This window comes from Panthera onca, chromosome C2 (genome assembly GCF_046562875.1).
Source record: "Panthera onca isolate mPanOnc1 chromosome C2, mPanOnc1 haplotype 2, whole genome shotgun sequence".
Lineage (NCBI taxonomy): Eukaryota > Metazoa > Chordata > Mammalia > Carnivora > Felidae > Panthera > Panthera onca.
The window spans coordinates 80,564,531-80,584,978 of NC_138347.1; the positions used below are offsets into that span (position 1 = coordinate 80,564,531).

The 20,448-nt window shown below is 45.8% G+C and overlaps 2 protein-coding genes across 2 annotated transcripts in view; both read right to left on the reverse strand.

The window, feature by feature from the left end:
- The window catches only part of ST6GAL1 (ST6 beta-galactoside alpha-2,6-sialyltransferase 1), a 485,891-nt gene that overhangs the window by 266,688 nt on the left and 198,755 nt on the right, over positions 1-20,448 (reverse strand). The window lies entirely within an intron of this gene.
- RTP1 (receptor transporter protein 1) lies at positions 3,422-7,507 on the reverse strand. Its single transcript, XM_060639505.3, has 2 exons — positions 6,499-7,507; positions 3,422-5,298 (listed from the first exon to the last, which is right to left on the reverse strand). The coding sequence occupies exons 1-2, from the start codon at positions 6,768-6,770 to the stop codon at positions 4,779-4,781; spliced, it is 792 nt and encodes a 263-aa protein (XP_060495488.1). The 5' UTR covers positions 6,771-7,507; the 3' UTR covers positions 3,422-4,778.

Consider the following 20,448-nt stretch of genomic DNA (forward strand, 5'->3'; position numbering starts at 1 on the left):
TTGTCTCATTCAGATTAAAAACCAACGTTTTGACAATACCCTGTGACACATATGGTCTGACCCTCATTAGTACTCTAATCTTTGTTACCCTATTAGTAATGACTACTAAGCCTGAACTGCACCCCAGCCACTTTGGTCTCCTCACAGCTGAACATTCCAGGCTGCTCCTACCTCAGGGCCTTTGCACATGCCATCCCCCCCCCTTCCTCAGTTCACCTCTTTAGCGAGACTCTCCCTAGTTACCCAATCTAAAATGGTAACTCCAGTCCTTGCTTTTCTATCCCCCTTGCCTACTTTATTCCTCTCCTTAGTACTTAACAGCCCCTAATATATCACACATCTTACTCAGACTGTTTATTGCCTAGTTCCTCTACTAAGCATACGGTAAACTATTTGGTGGCTTTGCTTTCCCCTCTATCCACAGTGCCTCGAACAAAGCGCAACGTATAATATGTACCCAATAAACATTTGTTGAATGAATGAATAATCCTGGAAACAGGGGAAATCTTATTACGTCTTCAAAACGTTACTGTAACCCCACTACGATGAAGTGAAGAATGATTGAGCTTATTTTAGAAGTGAGGGGACAACAACACAGACTGAAATTCCATGGCTACCATGCAAGTCCCTGTATAAGGCAGCACCTCTCAAGGTAACTGCCTTTTCAAATGCAAATATCACTGCAGAGAGGTCTCCTTAGGGTATGATGTCTCAAAGTTTGCCTCCAGAAAGGAAAGGGGAAAAGGATCAAACTCCAAACCCACCTGCACCTGGTCAGACTGAAGTGCTGAACTACATGACCCACCAGATGGGTCAGGGTCAGGCGCCACCCCAAACGAGTGAGGACAAAGAAGGCCAAGCTGCAGTGTATGAGCAAGGTCAAGGCTAGTAGGGGCCCTTCAGATCACCTTACTTCTTTGCTTCACAAATGAGGAAACTGAGAGCCAGGAGAGGGGAAAGACCCAAGGTCAGCAGCCTAGATGCCTCGATGACATCTAACCCAGAGCTGGGACCCATGTTGCCCAAATCCCAGGCCAATGAGTTTTCTGTAGCATAACCACCACCCACCTACCCACACAAGATTCGTCACAAAATAGCCATACAACAGGCGGATTTCATTTCCCTGGTGCATGTGGCAGTACCCACGCCGTGCCAAAAAAACAATTCCAAAGGAATTTCCTTAGCTGGGAGTCCTACAGAGAACCAGAATGGGACTTGGAATGGAACGAAATTCCTTTTGCGGTATTTCAGCCAATGGGAATAGAGCCCAGAAATCACTGGTGTTTTCTGTTTGGGGTGATTTTTATATAGCTCTCTTTGAAGAATGAAGAGTGGCTACCATGCCACTGGAAAAATGAAGTCACTGCTTTGAAATAAATTTGAGACGAAGAAAAGAAATGACTCTACATTACATTTAAATAAACCAGGTCTCAGCCTTGGGCTGGAGGAGTTAACCCTTACCTTCCTTTTTCTTTTTTCTTTCTTTGCTTTTTTTTTCCCCCCCTAAAACATTTACCAGCAGAGCTGAAATCACAAAGAGAAAGAGCCCCTCAGGGAGTCAAAGGGGAGGCTGCCAGATGAAAGGCAAAGGGGAAGAAGGAAGAGGGTGAGCCTATGCTCTGTATCAGGCAAAGTTACTGCCAGTGCCTCATTTATTTCTCACAATAGCTCCGCAAGGCACGAGTGTTATTCCCATTTTGATGATAAGGGAAAGGGGGCTCAAGGAGTTTAAGTAATTTGCCCAAGGCTGTACAGCTCATAAGTAGCAGAACCTGTTTCTGAAGTTTGAATTAATCATCTTCCCCGACTCTGTGCATATAACCCTGGTCAAATTTCTTACTTTCTCTAGGCTTAAGTTCCTTACCCATGACATAAAGGCCCTAGATCGAAGCTGCCTTACAGCTCTGATGGTCTATGGACTATGTTGGAAATTATCCTGAGCTGGTGATTTCCTTTGTTCTTAGGGCTCCTGACCCCCAGGAAGTGTTCTCCCATGGAGATGGCCCTGTCCCGTGAGTGAGGGAAATGATCCAGGCTGCATTTCATGCTGACACCACACTGAGGAGTTCAGCCTCTGGAGCCACAATTCAGAGCCTGTAGGTCTGCTCCTGGCTTGAACATCAAGACTAGTACCTGGAAGCTCCAGTGGGAGAGGCTGGGATCTTGAAATGTCTCCGAGAAGTTTATTTATAATGCCTAGGGCACATCTAACAAGTTCATCATGTGGCACGGGGCAATGTGTACAAAGGAAGGATTGTCCCAGAGAAGTCTTTGCCAAGATGAGGCATAAGCCAGTGAGCAAACCTAGACCCACCCCCGCCCCCCAATCTGTAGCAACAACAATAAAGGAAACAGTGGAAGCCTCCGAGGGTTGCAGACATCTTCCTACAGAGGAGGAAGAGGCCTAATGCTTTAAAAAAGAGGCCTGAACTAAAACTAGGTAAGGGTTGGACTTCTTGCTCTGCCACTAGCTGGCAAGGGAACTTGAGGTAAGCCACTTCCACACTGTGGTCACATTCCAGGAAGGAATACAGCCATAAGCAAGTACTTGTAACAAAATTTGATAAGCATCTGGCAAGAGTGGTCGAGCTCAATGATGGAGACTCTCAGAGCAGGACAAAGCCATCATAGCAGAGGACAGGCAGGAACCAGGAGTTTTGAGGAAAAGTCAAGTTCCCAGGACAGAGAGTAGGGGGGTAAGAGGGAAGCTGAGTCCTAGTCCTAGAGAATCCAAGGCGGGGCCATCAAGGGAGACCTCAGGGCTCATCATAACAAGACTGGGTGCAAAAGGAAGTCTGTTCCTCAGCGAGAAGGCCTTATACCAGGCAGCGCAGGTGGACCACCTGGGAGTCTTATTCCAATTCAGATGCTCAGGCCTCATGCCCAGAAATTTTGATTCTGTTGCACTGAAGTGGAGGCCGGGAACAGACATTTCCTTAAAAAGCTCCCCAGGATTTCGAAAGCACAGCCAGGGCCAGGAACTTCCTCAATAATAAGCAGGGCTCTCTGGGAGACAAGGCCTGTCTCAGTGCCCACTGGATCCCAGCACCCAAATCAGGGCTTGTCAGACAGAGGGTGTTTGGGGTACTTGGCCTGGATAAAGGGATGAGCACTGTGTGAATAAAGCAAAGGACGTCGGCAGCCAGGTGCTAGAATTACAGCAAGGGCAAGGGTATGACCGGCCTTAGGCTGAGTCCCCTGGATGACTGACTGAGCGCTGCCTGCATTCTTCCTGACCTTCATGATCAGCCCAGACCTTGAAGCTGGAGCTAGATAAAGCCTTATATGGGAGCCCAAGAGAGGGGAAAGAAGGAGACAGGGGGCGTCTAACATATCAGGGACCACATATCAGGGACGTTGTAGTGGGTCTCAAGCACACATTCATGACTACTAAGCCTGATTGAAGATATACAGTCTTTATTAAAGTATCCCATCTTTATATAAGTGGCCCTACTCCCTCCACCACTACAGACGGTGGTGACTTTCCATTAAAAAGGGGATCGATAGGGGACACAGGAAGAATCAAGTTGTTAACAGAGGCGAGGTGAATGAGGACCCTAGAAAGTGCAGGGTGGCATCCCATCTCCTGCCTTCTGCCTCCCCCCACACCCCATCCATACCCATACCCTCAGAAAGTCTCTCCTCCCACCCCAAACCATACACATCCCAGTTTAAAGTGATACAAGGTTCTCTCACATATCTATGCACTTCTCTATGAGTAAAGCACTTCATGTCTTTAATGTTCCCTCTCTTGCTAATGACACCCCATCCCTGTGGTTCTAGATGGACAGCTAATGGTTGGTGAGAGGGCCTATGCATGGCCGAAGTAGGGAAGCCTCTCAACTAGCATATCAGCAAGGTGCCCAGGAAGCCAGACCCCTAGGTGTCATGACCATCAGAACTGCTGAAGAATCGGTGAGACTGGGTCCCTGAACTCTACATACTCTTCATTATAACAGAGCATCATATATTTGTTTCCTAGGCATTTTGTGCCTTGCATCTAACACTCTACCTTCCGAACCTCCCCTAAATTCTCTGTCAGTTCATAAGCCATGGGTAGGAAGCCTCGTCTATGGAACTCTACCCCAACCACCATCTCTGAGACAGGTAGGCCTCAGAATCCATCCTGAGTGGAGAGAGGCTGCTGGAAGCTGGGGGTCTGGGGAACAGAACCAAGGAACCCTGTGCATCCAGCAGCAAAGGGACAGCCTAATGCTTCCACCTCTTCTCTTCAAGAGAAAGTTCTGCTCTGTGCAGGGAGGCAGAGTTGAGGAGGAAGCTTCTCCATAGGGGCCGGGGGTTGACAAGAGAGCACAAGAATGAGCTCATCACTGTGGAAAGGCCTTTTGAGATCACCAAGCCCTGTGATGGTCAAGCTTTTTTTTTTCTTTTGAAGCAGTTGAACCTATTTGCATCCACAACTCTTAAATGCCACTCCAAGATGTTCTGATCAAGGCGAGATGAGGAAGTAGGAGCCAGGAATGGACAGTGTGACCAGGATGGGAACCCTGCTCACCGGGCCTACCTTCCAAATCCAAAAGTCCCTGAGCAACAGCTATGCAGAACTTGGGGGTCCTGGGTTTCACTTCAGAAACCCTTGATTTTATGGATGGTAAGGACGTGTGATTTGCCCAGGGTCCCCATGGAGTCCGTGGCGGCACCAGCACTGGAATTTAACCCACTCCCACCCTAGGTCTCTCTTTGCCCCCTCCCCCCAGCTGGCTGGCCCCCATGGGCCTTGGGCCGCGAAGAGTTCCCCTGCGCCCACTAAGGGAATCTTAGACAGAGCTGCGGAAGGAGAACTGCAGGTAGATGATCAGCAGCAGGACCGTGGCCCAAAACAAGCACCAGGGTATCGAGCAGAAGTTGCAGCCAGAACCCGCCTCCGCCTGTGGCTTGGTGGGGCTGGGCGCCCGCGAGAAGGTGTAGGTGGTGGCCTCTTCCTCCAGCAGCTTCTCGCTGGGCTTCCAGTGCACGATGCCCTCCTGGCAGGCCTCGCAGAACTCGCCGCGGTGCCGCCGGGTGTCCTGGCGGCTGGCCACGTGGATGCGGTACTGGCCACCGGGCTCCCCGTAGCACTGCTCGCGCAGGCTGGTGATGAGGTTGTCCACCAGGCTCTCGATGTTCTCCTCCAGCATGCTCGACTCGTCCAGCCGCGCCGTGCCGCACTCGTAGCACAGCTGCTTGAAGACGCGCATGCGCACCGAGCCCGCCCGCTGCTCGCGGTCCAGGTACATGTGGAAGAGGATGACCACGTGTGGCGACTGCCAGGTGTGCCAGCACCAGGAGCAGTGGAACCTGCGGGGAGGGGTTGAGGCAGGGGGAAAGGACTGTGTGCTGCAGAGGCCCCTGCCGCCTGCATCCCAGTGCCTTCAGGCCTTGCCCTTGGGGCTTTGGCTCTGGGGATATTTCCTCATCTGCAAAATGTTCAGGGGGCACCAGATGAGTCCTTCCTGCTCAGACCTGTTTTAAGTCTCACGGCGGGGATGGCCTGGACCAGCTGGGAAACGCACCATCCGTCCGCACAGTCTTACCTGTTAACACTGACTGTGAACAGGTTAGACCCAAATCAGGAGAAAAATGACACCGTTACTGCTGCTGGGCCTCCACGTGCACACAGCCAGAGTCAGAGCCAGTAGCCAGCACGTAACAAGTGCTCAATAGATTTTTCTTGAATTGAATTGGATGGACTGAACCAGGGCAGGAAGTAAGGCCTTGCTTCTGACCCCCACGCTGCACCATGGAGCCTCCCCATCTTCTGTCCCAAAGGGAAGTCCTGCATAATAGACCCATGGACAAGAGTGCTGGAAAGTCATCTCAGATATTGCTGTACATCTGAATCACTGAGAGACCTTGTTGACATGCAGGTTCTGATTCAGTAGGTCTAGAACAGGACTGGAGATTCTGCATCTTTAACAAGTTCTAGATGATGCTGGTGCTGCTGGTCCATGACCCACAAGGTAGGGATCTAGTCTAACCTCTCCTTTCGCAAATGGGGAAAGTGAGGTCCAAGAAGGAAAATGAATTGCTCAAGGGCCGTGGAGCTCATAGTAGAGCCGGTTTCTAGAACACCTCATGTGTTCAGTATTTTATATTAAGTCAGGCCGAATTAAATAGATTGAAATTGAACTGTCCCAGGACCAGGGCACAGAACTCAACCTCCATAGACCTTGAGCCCCCCGTCTCTTGGTTTTCAACCCATTTAGAGGATTAAAATCTGAAAATATGTAAAATGTCGGAGGTTAGAACTAGTAAGTATGTCCCACCTCTTCGTCAGAAGCAGTAGCTAGGACTCAGAGAGGGAAAGCTACATAGGAGTGCAGAGGAAGAGCTGCAATGAAACTCCAGTATCCCACTTCCCAGTGAGGGACTCTTTCTCTGCCTCCAGTCTATACCGGCCCAGCGAGACTGACCCTAAGCATCTGGGTTCTCTATATCTCTGTTTCTTCTTGGAAGGTGCCCCCAGCCTGCCAGGCCCCTACTGCCCGGGCCACTCACCTGCCCGAGGCATGCAATTCCAGGTACTGCTTCCAGCCAGGGGCCAGCACGTTGTGCTTGAGGTTGGGATCTATGATGAGGTCCCAGCTGTCGGCCGGCTTGGCCTCCTCCATCTTCTCATAGAAGACCTTCTTCCATTCACCTGTAGTCACGCTTTTACACATGGTCTCGTCAGTGGCAAAGGAGGGCAGGCTCCACCTGAGCGAGAACACGGAGAGCGAGGGCAGGTGTAGGGCAGGGCAGCGCAGTTTCCACGGTCTAAAAATCCTCATCGACAGGACCAGGAGGAAGCAGGACCCAGCTCCCTCCTTTGTCCGCAGTGGAACCTGTTTCCACAGCAACCAGGCAGGGCGCCAAGAGACAGAGCTTGGGGAGGAGGGACTCTCCAAAGGGGTGTTGGAAGGCCCCGAACTGAGGCTGCAGAGGCAAAGTTTGTGGGTCTAAGTGACCTGAGGCAGGTGGGGGGCCTGAAAGGAGGCTGAGCTTCAGGCCATCTCACTCTGGCCTGTGAAGGGCATGCAGAGGCGAAGACCCGGGAGCTGGCTCAGCCTCACCTTGCTGCCCCTGGAGGCATCATCAGCATCTGGCTGCTATGGTAACCATGATGCCTTAGGGAGCCAAAGAGACCTTAGGGATGGGATGCTGTGGACCTGTTAATAGACGCAGCAATAATAATAAACTCTCTGCACTCCCACCCATTTGTGACTGGCATTGGGCCATTTACAAAAACTATTGGCAGTCCTTTGACCCACAATCGTTATTGTCACTCTACAGATCAGGAGGCGGGATTCATCTAGCTTATAAATGGCAGAGAGCTCATATTCAAATCCAAGTGATTGAGCCCATACTCATTCATTTAGGTCATTCATTTCATAAACCTTTTTTTTTAACGTTTTTATTTTATTTTTGAGACAGAGAGACACAGCATGAATGGGGGAGGGGCAGAGAGAGAGGGAGACACAGAATCGGAAGCAGGCTCCAGGCTCTGAGCCATCAGCCCAGAGCCCAACGCGGGGCTCGAACTTTCGGACCGCGAGATCGTGACCTGAGCTGAAGTCGGACACTTAACTGACTGAGCCACCCAGGCACCCCTAGGTCATTCATTTCAAACACACCCCTGTACCAGGCTCTACGCCAGGTGGTAACTGTGTATGTACCCAATAGCCAGAACGCAACGGATCTGTACTTGGACAGCCTTGTACAAGAGCAACTACCTTTGCACAAAGGTGGGTACCATTGCATCAGCCTGGTAGGAGGAGAAAAGATGATTTTCAACCTGATGATAGAAGACGAGAGCAATATACGTGGGGGAAAACAGCCTTTATTCCTGGTGCCTCTCCTGATATTTTTTAATAAACTATTTTCCTTTATAAAAGTCCCAGTTTTATTTAGAAAAGTTGGAAAATATAGATAAAAGCAAAAGTAAAACTCTTGCTAAAACTCGTGTTCAAAATAATCACTGTTAATATTACGATATATGCATCCTGACTGCCACTTATCTGTGCTTGTGTGTGTGTATATGTGTGTCTGTATATATATACACACATACACACACATTCTACATGCCCCACTGTGATCTATGTTTTAAATAACGATATACAGTGAATATTTTTCTAAGTAATTAATATTATTCCATCTTGTGGTCTGCCTATATTCTGTGATCTAGTGGAGCATAATTTATTTAGCTACTCCTCTATTTGGGGGTACTAAAGTGTTTTCTTCTAATCTTTTATAATTTCATTTTTGCTACCTATTTGTATACAACTTATTGATGAAGTTCATGGTCCTGCATTCTAGATCTCACAGACAGTGCCTCCTGCAGCTGTAAAACACATCTCTTGACTCTACTCTCTGCAGAAGCTCAGAATCTGAACAGGTTCTTCAAACAGTGTGACTTATGGGCAGCCTGCAGATCCTGACGTTTGCAGACGAAAAAGAAAGGCCTAAAATTCCCATCTGGTACAGGAGCCCACCTTCCAAGTGCTCCTCCTGCCCCTGCATGAATGCTTGATGCCTTGACATATTTTATCTTAGCCTCAGTTTATTCACCTTGACAACGGGATAACAAGGAAGCAATATCTGTAGAGATGAAAAGCAAGGGCTCTGCAATCACTTGCTTTGGTTGTTGTTCTTGTTTGTCTGATTTGCAATTCTCTTATATAGGTAGCAATTCTCTCTCATAGGTAGCCATTCTAATATATTTAATGTGTGTCATTTTGTTCTGGCAAAACATGTGTTTTCATGTGAACATACTTTTTAATTTGCATAGAAACAGCAATCACGATACAGCACTTACTAGGTATCAGACATTATCCTAAGTGCTTTATACATATTAATTTATTTCATCCTAATAACAACCTCCATAGGTAGGTAACAGCAGCAGCAGATCCATTTTGCAAATGTGGAAGCTAAAGCAGAGAAGCCCAAAATTCAACAGATAATCATTAATGGAACCGGGATGGGATCCTATATGACTGTCTCCAAAGTCCCAGCTTTGATCAGCTTTGTCCAGCATGGGATCTAGAACAAAATATTCACAAAATAAACGTCTTTCTACCTTCTCATCACTCAATATGGCCATTCCAGACTCTGAGGATTGAAGTTCATGTTTTTCCAGCAAGTGGTTCACTAGAACCTACCGAGGCCACAACTCTGGGGAAGAGGGGTGAGGCGTATTTGACCCATCAGGCTCCCTGTCACTGCTGTAGGGGTCCATGGACCCCCTGATGCCCAATGTAAATATTTTAGAGCTGAAATAGAAATTCGTCTTGAAATCTTACCAAAGAAGATCTAGTGCATAAAGCCATCTGTGTGAATACCGTTCCTGTGAAGCCTGTAACCAATTGATGACAGGCACCCAGGTGCAGTGGAAAGAGCACTGAACCCGAAGTTAGGAGATATAAATGTATATCCCAGTTCTGCAACTGGCTGGCTTTGGTTCCTTGGACACGTCACGTCTCTTGGCCTCTGTTTGTCCATTTGTTCAATGGGGTATTAAAGTATATGGCAACACTAAGGTCCCCTGTGACGATACCATGTACAGTTGCAAAGAGCTTTATACTTATAAATTGGAATCCTTCGGGTACAGGAGGGAAGATAGAGGCCACTGGATGGAGGAAGGAAGCTCTTAATGAGGCATTGTGGGTAATGCCTGGACTCAGGGTCTGTCTCCTCAGGGGCCACTACATAACTGAAGAGCTCTGGGGAGGTGTCACTCTACCAGTTTTATACTGGACACGGTAAGAAAGGCAGAATTTAAATTGTAGCCACTGAACCTTAACACTGGAAAGGATTTCTTTTTATTAAACTTTTTATCCTTCAAGTCAGTATTCTTGTCTCTGAATTAAGGCAATCAATGCCCAGAGAAGTGAACTGACTTAATCAGCCTCAGAGGTATGTTGGGAGCTGTCTCAGGTTGTAGCCATAAGCCAAGGTGAGAACGGAGGCTGAGGACATTCCCAGAAAATATGTGAGGTTGAGGGAAGCTTATAAACCTCACCCTGGAGTCAAAGCATATCACCCAATACCAGGAATGAATTCTCTAGAAGCATTTTGCAGTTGTTGCTACAGTAAACATTATGATGAAAAACAAGAACATAGAAGGTAAGAATCACCAGAATTGTGTGTGTGTGTGTGTGTGTGTGTGTGTGTGTGTGTGTGCGCGCGCGCATGCGCACACACACACGCACCCAAGTGTGTATGTAACCAGCTGATGCAATCCCCATTGGCACAAATTAAGTTTAATTTAGAACTTGAGCTTGCTATGCAGAGGCCAATGTAATACCTCCTTGTGTATAGCAGGATGTTTTCTCCAATAAAATAGTACTTCTATCAAGATAAATAAGCCTATGGTATTCCAACTTATTCTTTATCAAATGACCTCACTGAAGGTCAGCCTGCAGGCTGTCTGGGGCACCAGTACCAGAAGCTGCATTTCTACTCTGCATTTCTCAGTTTCCAGGAGCGAAACCCCTGCTCAGGGTGTCTGACAAGCCCCACCAGAAGAGAGATGGATTTCACACCAGGTAGAAGGTCAAGGGGCCCGAAGCCCCATATCTGAGTGCCCATGGGGAACAGGTGCAGAAGGCGCAAGGACATGAACACTCCAACCCAGACTGGCCAAGTCTGCACCAGAGGGAACTCATGGGTCATAGTGACTCATGCTTCCTTTTACAGTGCAGCCACCCACGCCTGGCTAGCCTTAGGACTTTGGTGTCCATAGCCTTTTCATTTTATGCAAAACCTTTGCTATTTCCTGTAGACTCTTCGCCATCGTTTGACTAAATTGCATTTCAGACATCTGGGACCCTTGCTTCTGGAAGCAACCAACATCTGGTATGATGTGGTACAACACACCTCTGCACATAGATCCACATCTTAGTTGTAAATATGATACTCAGTACATATCTACGTATAGAAACTCTCAGAAACTACAGGAGAGAAATAGTGTTAGCGAGAACTGTGCAGAAAGAATGGGAACGAGAAAGAGAAATGGTAGGTCTGCCGTTATGTCACTGACTTGCTATGTGACTTGGGCTCTCTGGTCTTCCATTTCTCTGTCTGGAAAATTGGTAGAATTGTAGCACGTGTCTGTAAGTTTCGTCCTTGCCCTAATAATTTGTGGGCCCCCAATTAATAACCCACCTGTAGCTCTGGTAAAGACAGGATTTCCCTCTCCAAAACCCCCCCTAGAGCCTCGGAAACATGCAAGGAACAACTCTCTATTTTCCCAATGAGGACATGATACCATGCCCATAATTTTTCCTTACTAAAGATTTTATGAACAAATAAGGGCGGCTGGCTGTCTAGAATCCTTCTCAAATTGTTAAATGACCAAAGTTATAAAATAACCACCCTCTAACCCAGACAGCTGTAGGTTATATCTTTGCCTGGCAATGAGTGTTCCAAGTTTTTTCTGACTCCAACTAGATTCAGCAGGGTCTACAAAAGAAGGATGCATAAATGTGGAAAGCAACCCGTTTTCATACTTTAAGGCCACTTTAACCCCCCTGAGTTAATTGCTTAGTGTGGTTCTCAAGCTCCCCCATGACCGGGTCTCAATCTAATTCACCAAGCAGAGCTTCCACTACCTTACCCTTTCTCAACCCACCTGACCGATGCCTCTCTACTCCCAGAACAGGTTCTGGAATCCCACCTCTTCCTTTGTCCTTGATGTCTCTTCCCCCTGAAATGCCTGAATCCTGTCTTCATAGAGCACCACACTACTCAGCCTGGTATGCTTACTCCCCTATACTGGGTCGAGGCAGGGAGTTCCTATGCTCTCTATAGCAGCCCACATTTCCGTACAACAGCATTTATAAGGATGGCTAGCATTTATTGAGTGCTTACTATAGGCCAAGCAGGCACCCTGTTAAAGGTTTACATTTTATCCTCACATCAAATCTATAAAGTACGCTTTTGTTTTTCTGCTTTTTATGGGTGAGTCAAATAAACCTTGAAATGGTTCAACAATTTGCCCTGGGTCACTTGGGCAGCAGGTGGTACGGGAGGGATTTGAACCTGGGTAGTCTGATGGCAATTCCTGCTCTGCTAAGCACTATGACAAGTAATAGTAAATGCTGAATAAATGCTAGTCATTGTTATATCATCTCTGACTTGAAATGGGCTTTAAAGATCATCTAGATCAACTGTGAATCTCAAAGAAAGAATCTTCTCTCTAACCTTGTCTGCATTTACAGCTTCTGCTGAAATATCTTCTGTAGTCAACTTATTACTTCCTAACCTACTTGGTTTTGACAAAGCAATGTCTTTCATTAAACTTTTCCTTTCAATGAGGTAAGCCATCTCTTTCCTGTTTCATGCATATAGTAATCTCAGATTTGCCTTCTGGATCCATATTAAGTAAGTGCTAGACCCCACCCCACCCCACTCCATGGCACCCTTCAGATCCCTGAAGGCAGCAGCTATTACAATCCTTAAAGTTCTCAACCTCGTCTCAAGGCACCAGCCTCAGAAATGGCTTTGTGACTAAACTTCCATTAAATATAGGATGCTAAAGTTATGGGGTCTCCAGGGAACACCTCCATACCTGTAGCTTCCTGCCATCTTCGAGGTTTTAATTCATGCAAAACATCTCCAGGGAAAGGCCTCTTGGGTTTTCTTTCCACTCCGTTTTATGCTTTATCACAAGTCTTTAAAGATGCTTACTTTGAGAAATCAGCACTTCCTTATTCAAAATAACCTGGGGCTTGAAGACCTGCACAGACTTTAAAGTATAGGTGACCCCTGAACAACACAGGTTTCAACTGCATGGGTCCACTTACATGCAAAAAAAAAATTTTTATAAATGTAAATACTATAAATGTATCTTCTCTTGTGATTTTCTTAAAACATTTTCTCTTCCCTAGTTTACTTTATTGTAAGAATACAGCATATAATGCCTATAATATACAAAATATGTGTTAATTGACAACGTTATCAGTAATACTTCCGGTCAGTAGTAATCTATTAGCAGTTAAGTTCTGGGGGAGTCAAAAGTTGTACATGAACTTTTGACTGGGCAGGGGATAAGCACCATTAATCACCATGTTGTCCAAGGATGAACTTTACTTCAAAATGACTCCTTCTGTCTACATTTTAGCTGCCCTACACCTCACATCTACCTATCAAATCTAGTGTTTCTCTCAGGGCCAGTTCAAAGCTACTTCCCCCAGAGAGACCCAGATCCTCCTCTGAGGTTGGTATCTCCCTTCTTAATCTTTTTCTCGATCCTTTATTTTTTGGGTCATTATCACTTTGTACCTTGTATGAAGACCGAATCCGTATCTGACCCTCTGTCTCATTCATCACTGTGATAACGAATGAAGGAGTGTATCGGGTGGATGGTTCTAAAACACCTAAATTATGTACATCCCTAGGTAGGACTCCAGATCACCCACCCAGATTCTCTCCTTTCTGTAGCTGCTCCTATCCCTCAGCTGGGAATATTAATGCTGATGGCTCACTGAGAATTGCCCTTCACAGTAGACTCCCCAAGGCCAATGACTGACTGATTCAAGGGTCCAAAGGCCTGCCCCCCTTGCCTGATTTGGGACAACTCTGAAAGGCTATCTCAGTTTCCGAGTTCCCCTTAGGATCAGCTGAGTCTCATTTGCAACCATATGGTGTGACAGTATCTTGTCTATCTAACCCTCCCTTCCACACCTCCCCACAGGTGTAACTCCCGAGAGCACTTCCCAGTAAACGCTGCATGCAGCTCTCCATCTCTGCACCTGTTTCCAGAAAATTCAATCTGAGGCACCCTTAGACTCTACACAGGGTCACTGCTGCCCCACACCTGTTGCATCTTGCCTTCTTTAACAAGCCTCAACAAGGGAACATGGATCCAAGGGACTCTGATGTAAGACATGATGTCAAACGCTGCAAAGAAGCTACAGGAAGAGATTTCCCCCGGGAGGCTCAGGACTGAGAGGACCTGGAACTTCAGTCCCCAACGGTCCCTCTGTGACATGGGATGGAGAACAAGGGGAAGATCTAAAGATGCCCACCATGTCCTCGTTAGCAGGGACTTCGTAAACCGAAAGGGATAAGGGGAAATAGGAAGAGTAAGCTTCAGAAGGAGGGAGGGCAGGTGGAGGGGAAGAAAGAGAAGAGGGTCTGGAATACTGAAGGACTGAGGAGAGAAGCAAGCGAATCACAGGAAGAAAGAAAGAGAGTTGGAGAAAAAAGAAGGAAAGCAGATTCTTCTAAAGCATGCTTTTGATTCCTATAGTAACTTCTTCTAAATTTGTATTTTTTTTTAACATCTTTAGAGTATTATTGTGTTTTGTGGCTTCTTGTTATGGATTCCATTTGGAGTGGGCTTATATTTTTCTTTGGCTTGATTTGGTTTGTTTCCCTACCTGCTCAAATTTGAAAGAAATGCATGCAGTTTCGATATTTTCCAGCAGGCAGGTAGCATGGATTCCCCTCACTCAGATAACACCCTAGATGGAGGTAGACCTACATCAGGATTGACTCACCCAGACTAAGAAGGAATCCTTCCATTTCTTCCACTGCCTCCTTGTGAAGAGGAGATGAATTTGAACCACCATGACATCATTCATTAAACAGAGACACAATAAAGGGGCACCTGGGTGGCTCAGTCAGTTGAGCCTCGGACTTCAGCTCAGATCATGATCTCGGGGTTCGTAAGTTTGAGCCCCGCATCAGGTTCTGTGCCAACAGCTTGGAGCCTGGAGCCTGCTTCAGATTCTGTGTCTCCCTCTCTCTCTGCCCCTCCCCCACTTGCGCTCTCTCTGTCTGTCTCTCTCTCAAAAATAAATAAAACGTTAAAAAAATTAAAAAAAAACAGAGACATAATAAAAAGAAGCACAGTCCAAAAAGGCATTGAAAATTAATTTACATTTTTATTGACATCTTTCCGAGAGATGCCAGATGGGGAATTACATAGTGTAACACAAAAAAGAGTACCCTAAACTTCCTTGCCACCATCCACTTCTGACTTATCGTAGCAGATATTCCTCTAAAACTTTTTCTTTTTCTCTCTGCAAAACCACACAGAAACCCATCTCCTGCAGGCTTTCCTAAGTATCTCCCCAATAAAACCTACTTACTTACTAGTTCCCCCTATCTTTTACTTCTGTTGGCACAACAAAGGTAAATGGTAAGAGGGAGGGGCTGGGCAGAGCTGTCTCAGGAAACCAAGCCCTTGCGTGCACTGTCCCGAGGCTCTGGTTTTCTGCCTGGCTGATTTTATATCTTGCCCCAGGAAGAAACTAACACAGACTCTTCCTCTATTTTCCTCCCCCACAAGGAATTGCATAGACATGGCTGTGGTGACTTGGAGATGGGGAGTTTGCATGGCCTGGAGAAAGGACTTGGGGTGAGGAGTGTCAAATTTGCTCTCTGGTATCACTATGACTGCCTCGCTACTGTGTCACAGGTCAAAGTGAAAAGTTTGTCATGTTAAGCCCCTCCACATCTCACTTAGTGGGAAATTTCCCAGACATTGGCAAATGGTGCATCACCATCCTTAATTCCCGGTGCTATGGCAGTTGTGTCCTTTGTATGTCTCGGCACATTTCGGTAGGAAGTAGGGAGATGGCATATATCAGGGATGGTCAGACTGATGCTATTAGACAGCCATATTTTGCGAGGGGCAGTCAGCTGGCAGCATGAAGGGCAGACTGAAATGCAAAACAGCCAAGTGGCCATCTCAAGGCCATGGCCATAGTCCACTCCAGTTAGGACACAAGAGGAAGCACAGTGGTTAAGAACATGCACTTTGGAATCAAAGATTCAAGGCTGAACTCAAGGCTCTACCACTTAACTGGGAGTGTAACTTTGGAGAACTTTGTATTCTTGAAAGCCTTGTTTCCTCATTTGGCTGATCTGGGGTGGGGGCAAGGGGAATAATGGTTCCTATCTCACAGCGTATCAGTGAGGGTAAATGAGACGAGTGCATCTGACTCTTGAACAATGTGGGGGTTAGAAGCACCAAGGCCTACGCAGTCAAAAATCCACACATACAACGTTTGACTCTGCAAAAGCTTAACTACTAATAGCCTACTATCAATTGAAAGTCTTAGTGATAACATAAACAGTCAATTAACACATAGTTGATATGTTACTGTATTATATACTGTATCCTGACAATAAAGTAAGGTAGAAAAAAGAAAATCATAAGGAAGAGAAAATATATCTACAGTACTATACTGTATTTATTTTTTAAAAATCAGTGTATAAGTGGACCGACCATGCAGTTCAAATCCATGTTACTCAAGGGTCCACTGTATATGGAAGTTTTACATTTACTTTGAAAATGTTGAGCTGAGGGGCATCCGGGTGTCTCAGTCTGTTAAGCGTCTGACTCTTAAATTTGGCTTAGGTCACGATTCCAGGATCATGGGATCAAATCCTGAGTCAGGAGGGAAGGAAGGGTGGAAGGGAGGAAGGAAAAGAAATAAAATGTTGAGCCGAAACCAGTAGTGGGTAGAAAAAGGGAGAGTTGTCTTCAGGGTAAGTGTCAATATCAGTACAATAATAATCCGGTTCTAAACTTTGGGCAGAGAGAAAGCAGAATCGACCCAGGTTCCCAGATTAAGGCTGAGCAAACAACTCTGTGTCTGTTACTCCCCCCAGACTCCGGCAAATGGAAGTCTCGATCCTCTCTGGAAGAAAGAACCATGAATTCAAGCCCCAGTTTTCCACAGATGGAGATGGACTGAGGAGAGGATTGCCAAGCACTGCCCTCAGTGCCCTCAGGGAACGGGTTCCCAGTTTAGCCCTCAAGGCCATCAGGGACCAGGCCAGAAGGCTGCTCTCCTACGAAAGAATCCTGTGAAGGGCATATGTAGCTGCTCCCTGGTCTCTGATCATGGGCAACTGACCTCAGTTTCTCCTGAGATGGCGGCCACACCCACCAACATTTTGACAACCTGGCCTATTCTGTGCAGCTAATGCATTGGCAGTGCTTGGAGTCAGGGTTTATTTTCTGTTGCCGTGTTTTTTCTTCTCTTTTGGAGATGTTGCCAGTGATTCATATAGTTTCATTTCAGGAGATCTGGATTCAAGCATTAGGATGTAAGCGGACGTCTGGGATGACTCAGCCTTGCCTTTAGGTCTGCTTATAATTAGAAAAATATATACCTACATGGTGGGTACGTGGATGGGCTTCCAATGCTACCTAGGTTGGTTCACATATATTAATCCTCACATAAGGGATTTCACACTGACAGCCAACTTAAATCTCAACCCAGTATTCTCTGCAAACGCATTAGGCATTTGTATCACGAAGACTCGACGCTATGGTCCACACAGGTCCATCTCTACACGGCATTATGTTCAAGATGCATGCTGCAAGAGCCAAATAAGTAACTACAGAAGAATCGTATTCACTTACTTTTTCAAAAGGAGACAAAAGTGATCAAAGTCACAAGCTACAGCAGATTTCTCACATTCCTATGTTTCTTCCCCCCACTTCCCCCCTTCCAAGTCCCCTGGCACCCCTCACTTGCTACCTCTACCTTCCCACCACATTGCCCACCTCCAGCCTCTGTGGCCTCGGCTTGCTCACCTCCCATCCCTCTACCTTTCTCCCTGGGTAGCTTCTTCACTGCCCTAAAATCCTTCTTGACCCATTCTCACAAAAGGCTAGACACTGGCCCAGCAGTGACAAGTTTAGAGTGTGAGGGGTGGAAAAAGCATGGGGGGAGAGGAGGGAAAGGTTGATCTGGCAATGACGGCATTTGCTTTCATGGGGCAAGAGGGAAGTATATGGATAATCCCTGATTAATATTCATTTTCACAATAGAGACTCATGCCTGTAAATGATAGATATACAATCAAATGTATTTTATTCAGTGCCTTTTAAAGCATTATTATAATAATGAAAATAACAATTAATTCATGCCCAACTTTCTTGAAAAAGAGTTCAGAGTAGCTTTCAGATACACACAAAATACAGTATGTTCTACATTTTAACATAACCAAAAATACGTGACAAAATAATATATGCATTTCTCTTTGACTCAGCAATTCCATGTTTAGAAATCTATGCCTTACATATACTGGCAAAATTCGAAAATGATGTGCACAAAAACCATTTACTGCAACATTATTTGTAGCAGCCAAAGACTGAAAACAACCTAAAACCTTATTCATAGGATAGATGAATAAAATATGGAACATTACCCAATGGTAGATGTTGAACAAAGGAAGGAAGATTATCTCCATAAGTTATGCAATCATCTCCAGTATATACTCTTATCTTTAAAAGCAGGAAGGAGGGGCACCCAGGTGGCTCAGTTGTTCAGTGTCCAACTTTGGCTCGAACAGTGGCTCATGGTTCATGGGTTCAAGCCCCATGTCAGGCTCTGTGCTGACAGCTCAGAGCCTGGAGCCTGCTTCAGATTCTGTGTCTCCCTCTCTCTCGCTGCCCCTCCCCTGCCATGCTTGCCGTCTCTTTCTCTCTCTCTCTCTCTCTCAAAAAAAATTTTTTTTTAATTAAGAAAAAAACAGGAAGAAATTAAAAACAAGGTCAGGCGCATATAGAGATTGCTGTTTTTGACCTAAGTGTGAGAAGTCAATATTTGCATATATTAAAATAAATGGAAGGATAAATAAAAAACCAAAGAGATTTCCTGCCTATCAGAGAAGGAGGGAACAGGATGGATCAATCATGAAAAGAAAAGCAACAGGACACAACACGCCTCCTGATGGAACGTTACAGGAATTGTACAACACTAACCGTAGAATATTCATATCAAAAAAATTAACCTGAATCTGCTCAGGCTTCAAGATCGTCTAGAGGAAACACAGGATAAGGAGGGGATATCACGAACAGCACCTCAAGAATGCTATCAGCAAAGTCCAAAACATGGACATTTTGAAAATGCAAACCACAAGACACATGGTTTTGTGGCACGGCACAAATAATAAATAAATGGCAAAGGAAAAATAAGAGAGGGGGGAACCATTATAAATTAAAAGAGAATTGAGATCTACAACCAAATGTGATAGATGGACCTTCTTTGGATACTGAATGAATCAAACAGAAAGACATATTTAGGATGACTTGAGAAATCTGATTACAGACTGAGTTAGCTAATTCTGAGGAATTGTTAATAATTTCATTAGGTGCGACAATGTCATTATGGATTTTTAAGAATTTGTCCAACCAGAGGGGAGGTGGGTGGGAGAATGGGTAAAATAGGTGATGGGGATTAAAGAGCACACTTATCACGACGAGCACTGGGTAATGTATAGAATTGCTGAATCACTGTATTGTGTGCCTGAAACTAATTTAACTGGTGACTATCCTGGAATTAAAATTAAAAACGCAATAAATAGGGGTTAAGCGTCGGTTAGGCGTCTGACTTCGGCTCAGGTCACGATCTCGCGGTCTGCAAGTTTGAGCCCCGCGTCGGGCTCTGGGCTGATGGCTCAGAGCCTGGAGCTTGCTTCCGATTCTGTGTCTCCCTCTCTCTCTGCCCCTCCCCCGTTCATGCTGTGTCTCTCTCTGTCTCAAAAATAAATAAACGTTAAAAAAAAAAAAACCGCAATAAATAAATAAAAAAATAACCTGTCCAAATTTTTTAGACATGCTGAATGAAGTACGTAAGGATAAAATGGCATGGTATTTAATACTTGTTTCAAAATTCCCCAGCCATGAACAAAAACATAAAAGGAATCAATCAATGATGCCAGTGTGGTACATCTCGATAACTTTAGTCTGGACGCTAGACCCACGGAGGCTAATTGTACTATTCTCTCTGCTTTTAAGTACGTTAGAAATTTCATCCAAAACATTGTAAATCAGTAAAAACAAAAGCAGAGGGTAAACAAGAATAGAACTGTAAATAAGATGGATCGAGAACTGGAGTCTGTGCACAAATGAGTTCCAGGGACTCCTATACACGTGTTACAGGAATGGCCACAAAATTGGTAACTGCCAATGTGAAAAAGGAAACAGGAGTAGTGAGAAGGCATTCAGTGTCTATACGGCAGAAGCAAACAAGAGTTTCAAGTACAGCACTGTTCCCAATGCTGAGTCCTAAGCAAAACCTCTCCTATGGGTCTTCATTAGAGAGCCACTGAGAGGTGCCCTGAAAGGCACCGTCCTCAACAACACATTCAAAACAAACCCAGGAAGGCTTCCCTGGGGTTGTGACTGACCTCCCGGGCCTGAACTTCACCATCTAGCTCTCTTAGTTGTGTGAGACTGTGACCCTCAGAAATGCAGATAGGTCAGAGGAGGGAAGCAGTGTAGACATGTCACCCGCTCAGTGTAGACATAACACCCCCTCGTTTCCTTCCATTTTCTCTGAAATGCTCTGGACAGAGGACTGCTCTCTGCTCTTTCCCACTGGGGAGTCTTTGCCGAACCTGTGGTTGGTCCTCTGCGATACTCTCTGAAAGAATGTATGAGGATTGCATTGTTAAGGAGCCTCTATGAGGCAGAACTGGGATTCAGACCCAGGTCCCCCC

What these genes read in the sequence shown, in the direction of transcription:
- RTP1 (XM_060639505.3), bottom strand. Translation starts at nt 6,770, where the DNA reads ATGAGGATTTTTAGACCGTGGAAACTGCGCTGCCCTGCCCTACACCTG. An exon ending in GAATTGCATGCCTCGGGCAG is followed by an intron (nt 5,299 to 6,498) that starts GTGAGTGGCCCG and finishes CCCTCCCCGCAG; the next exon opens with GTTCCACTGCTCCTGGTGCT.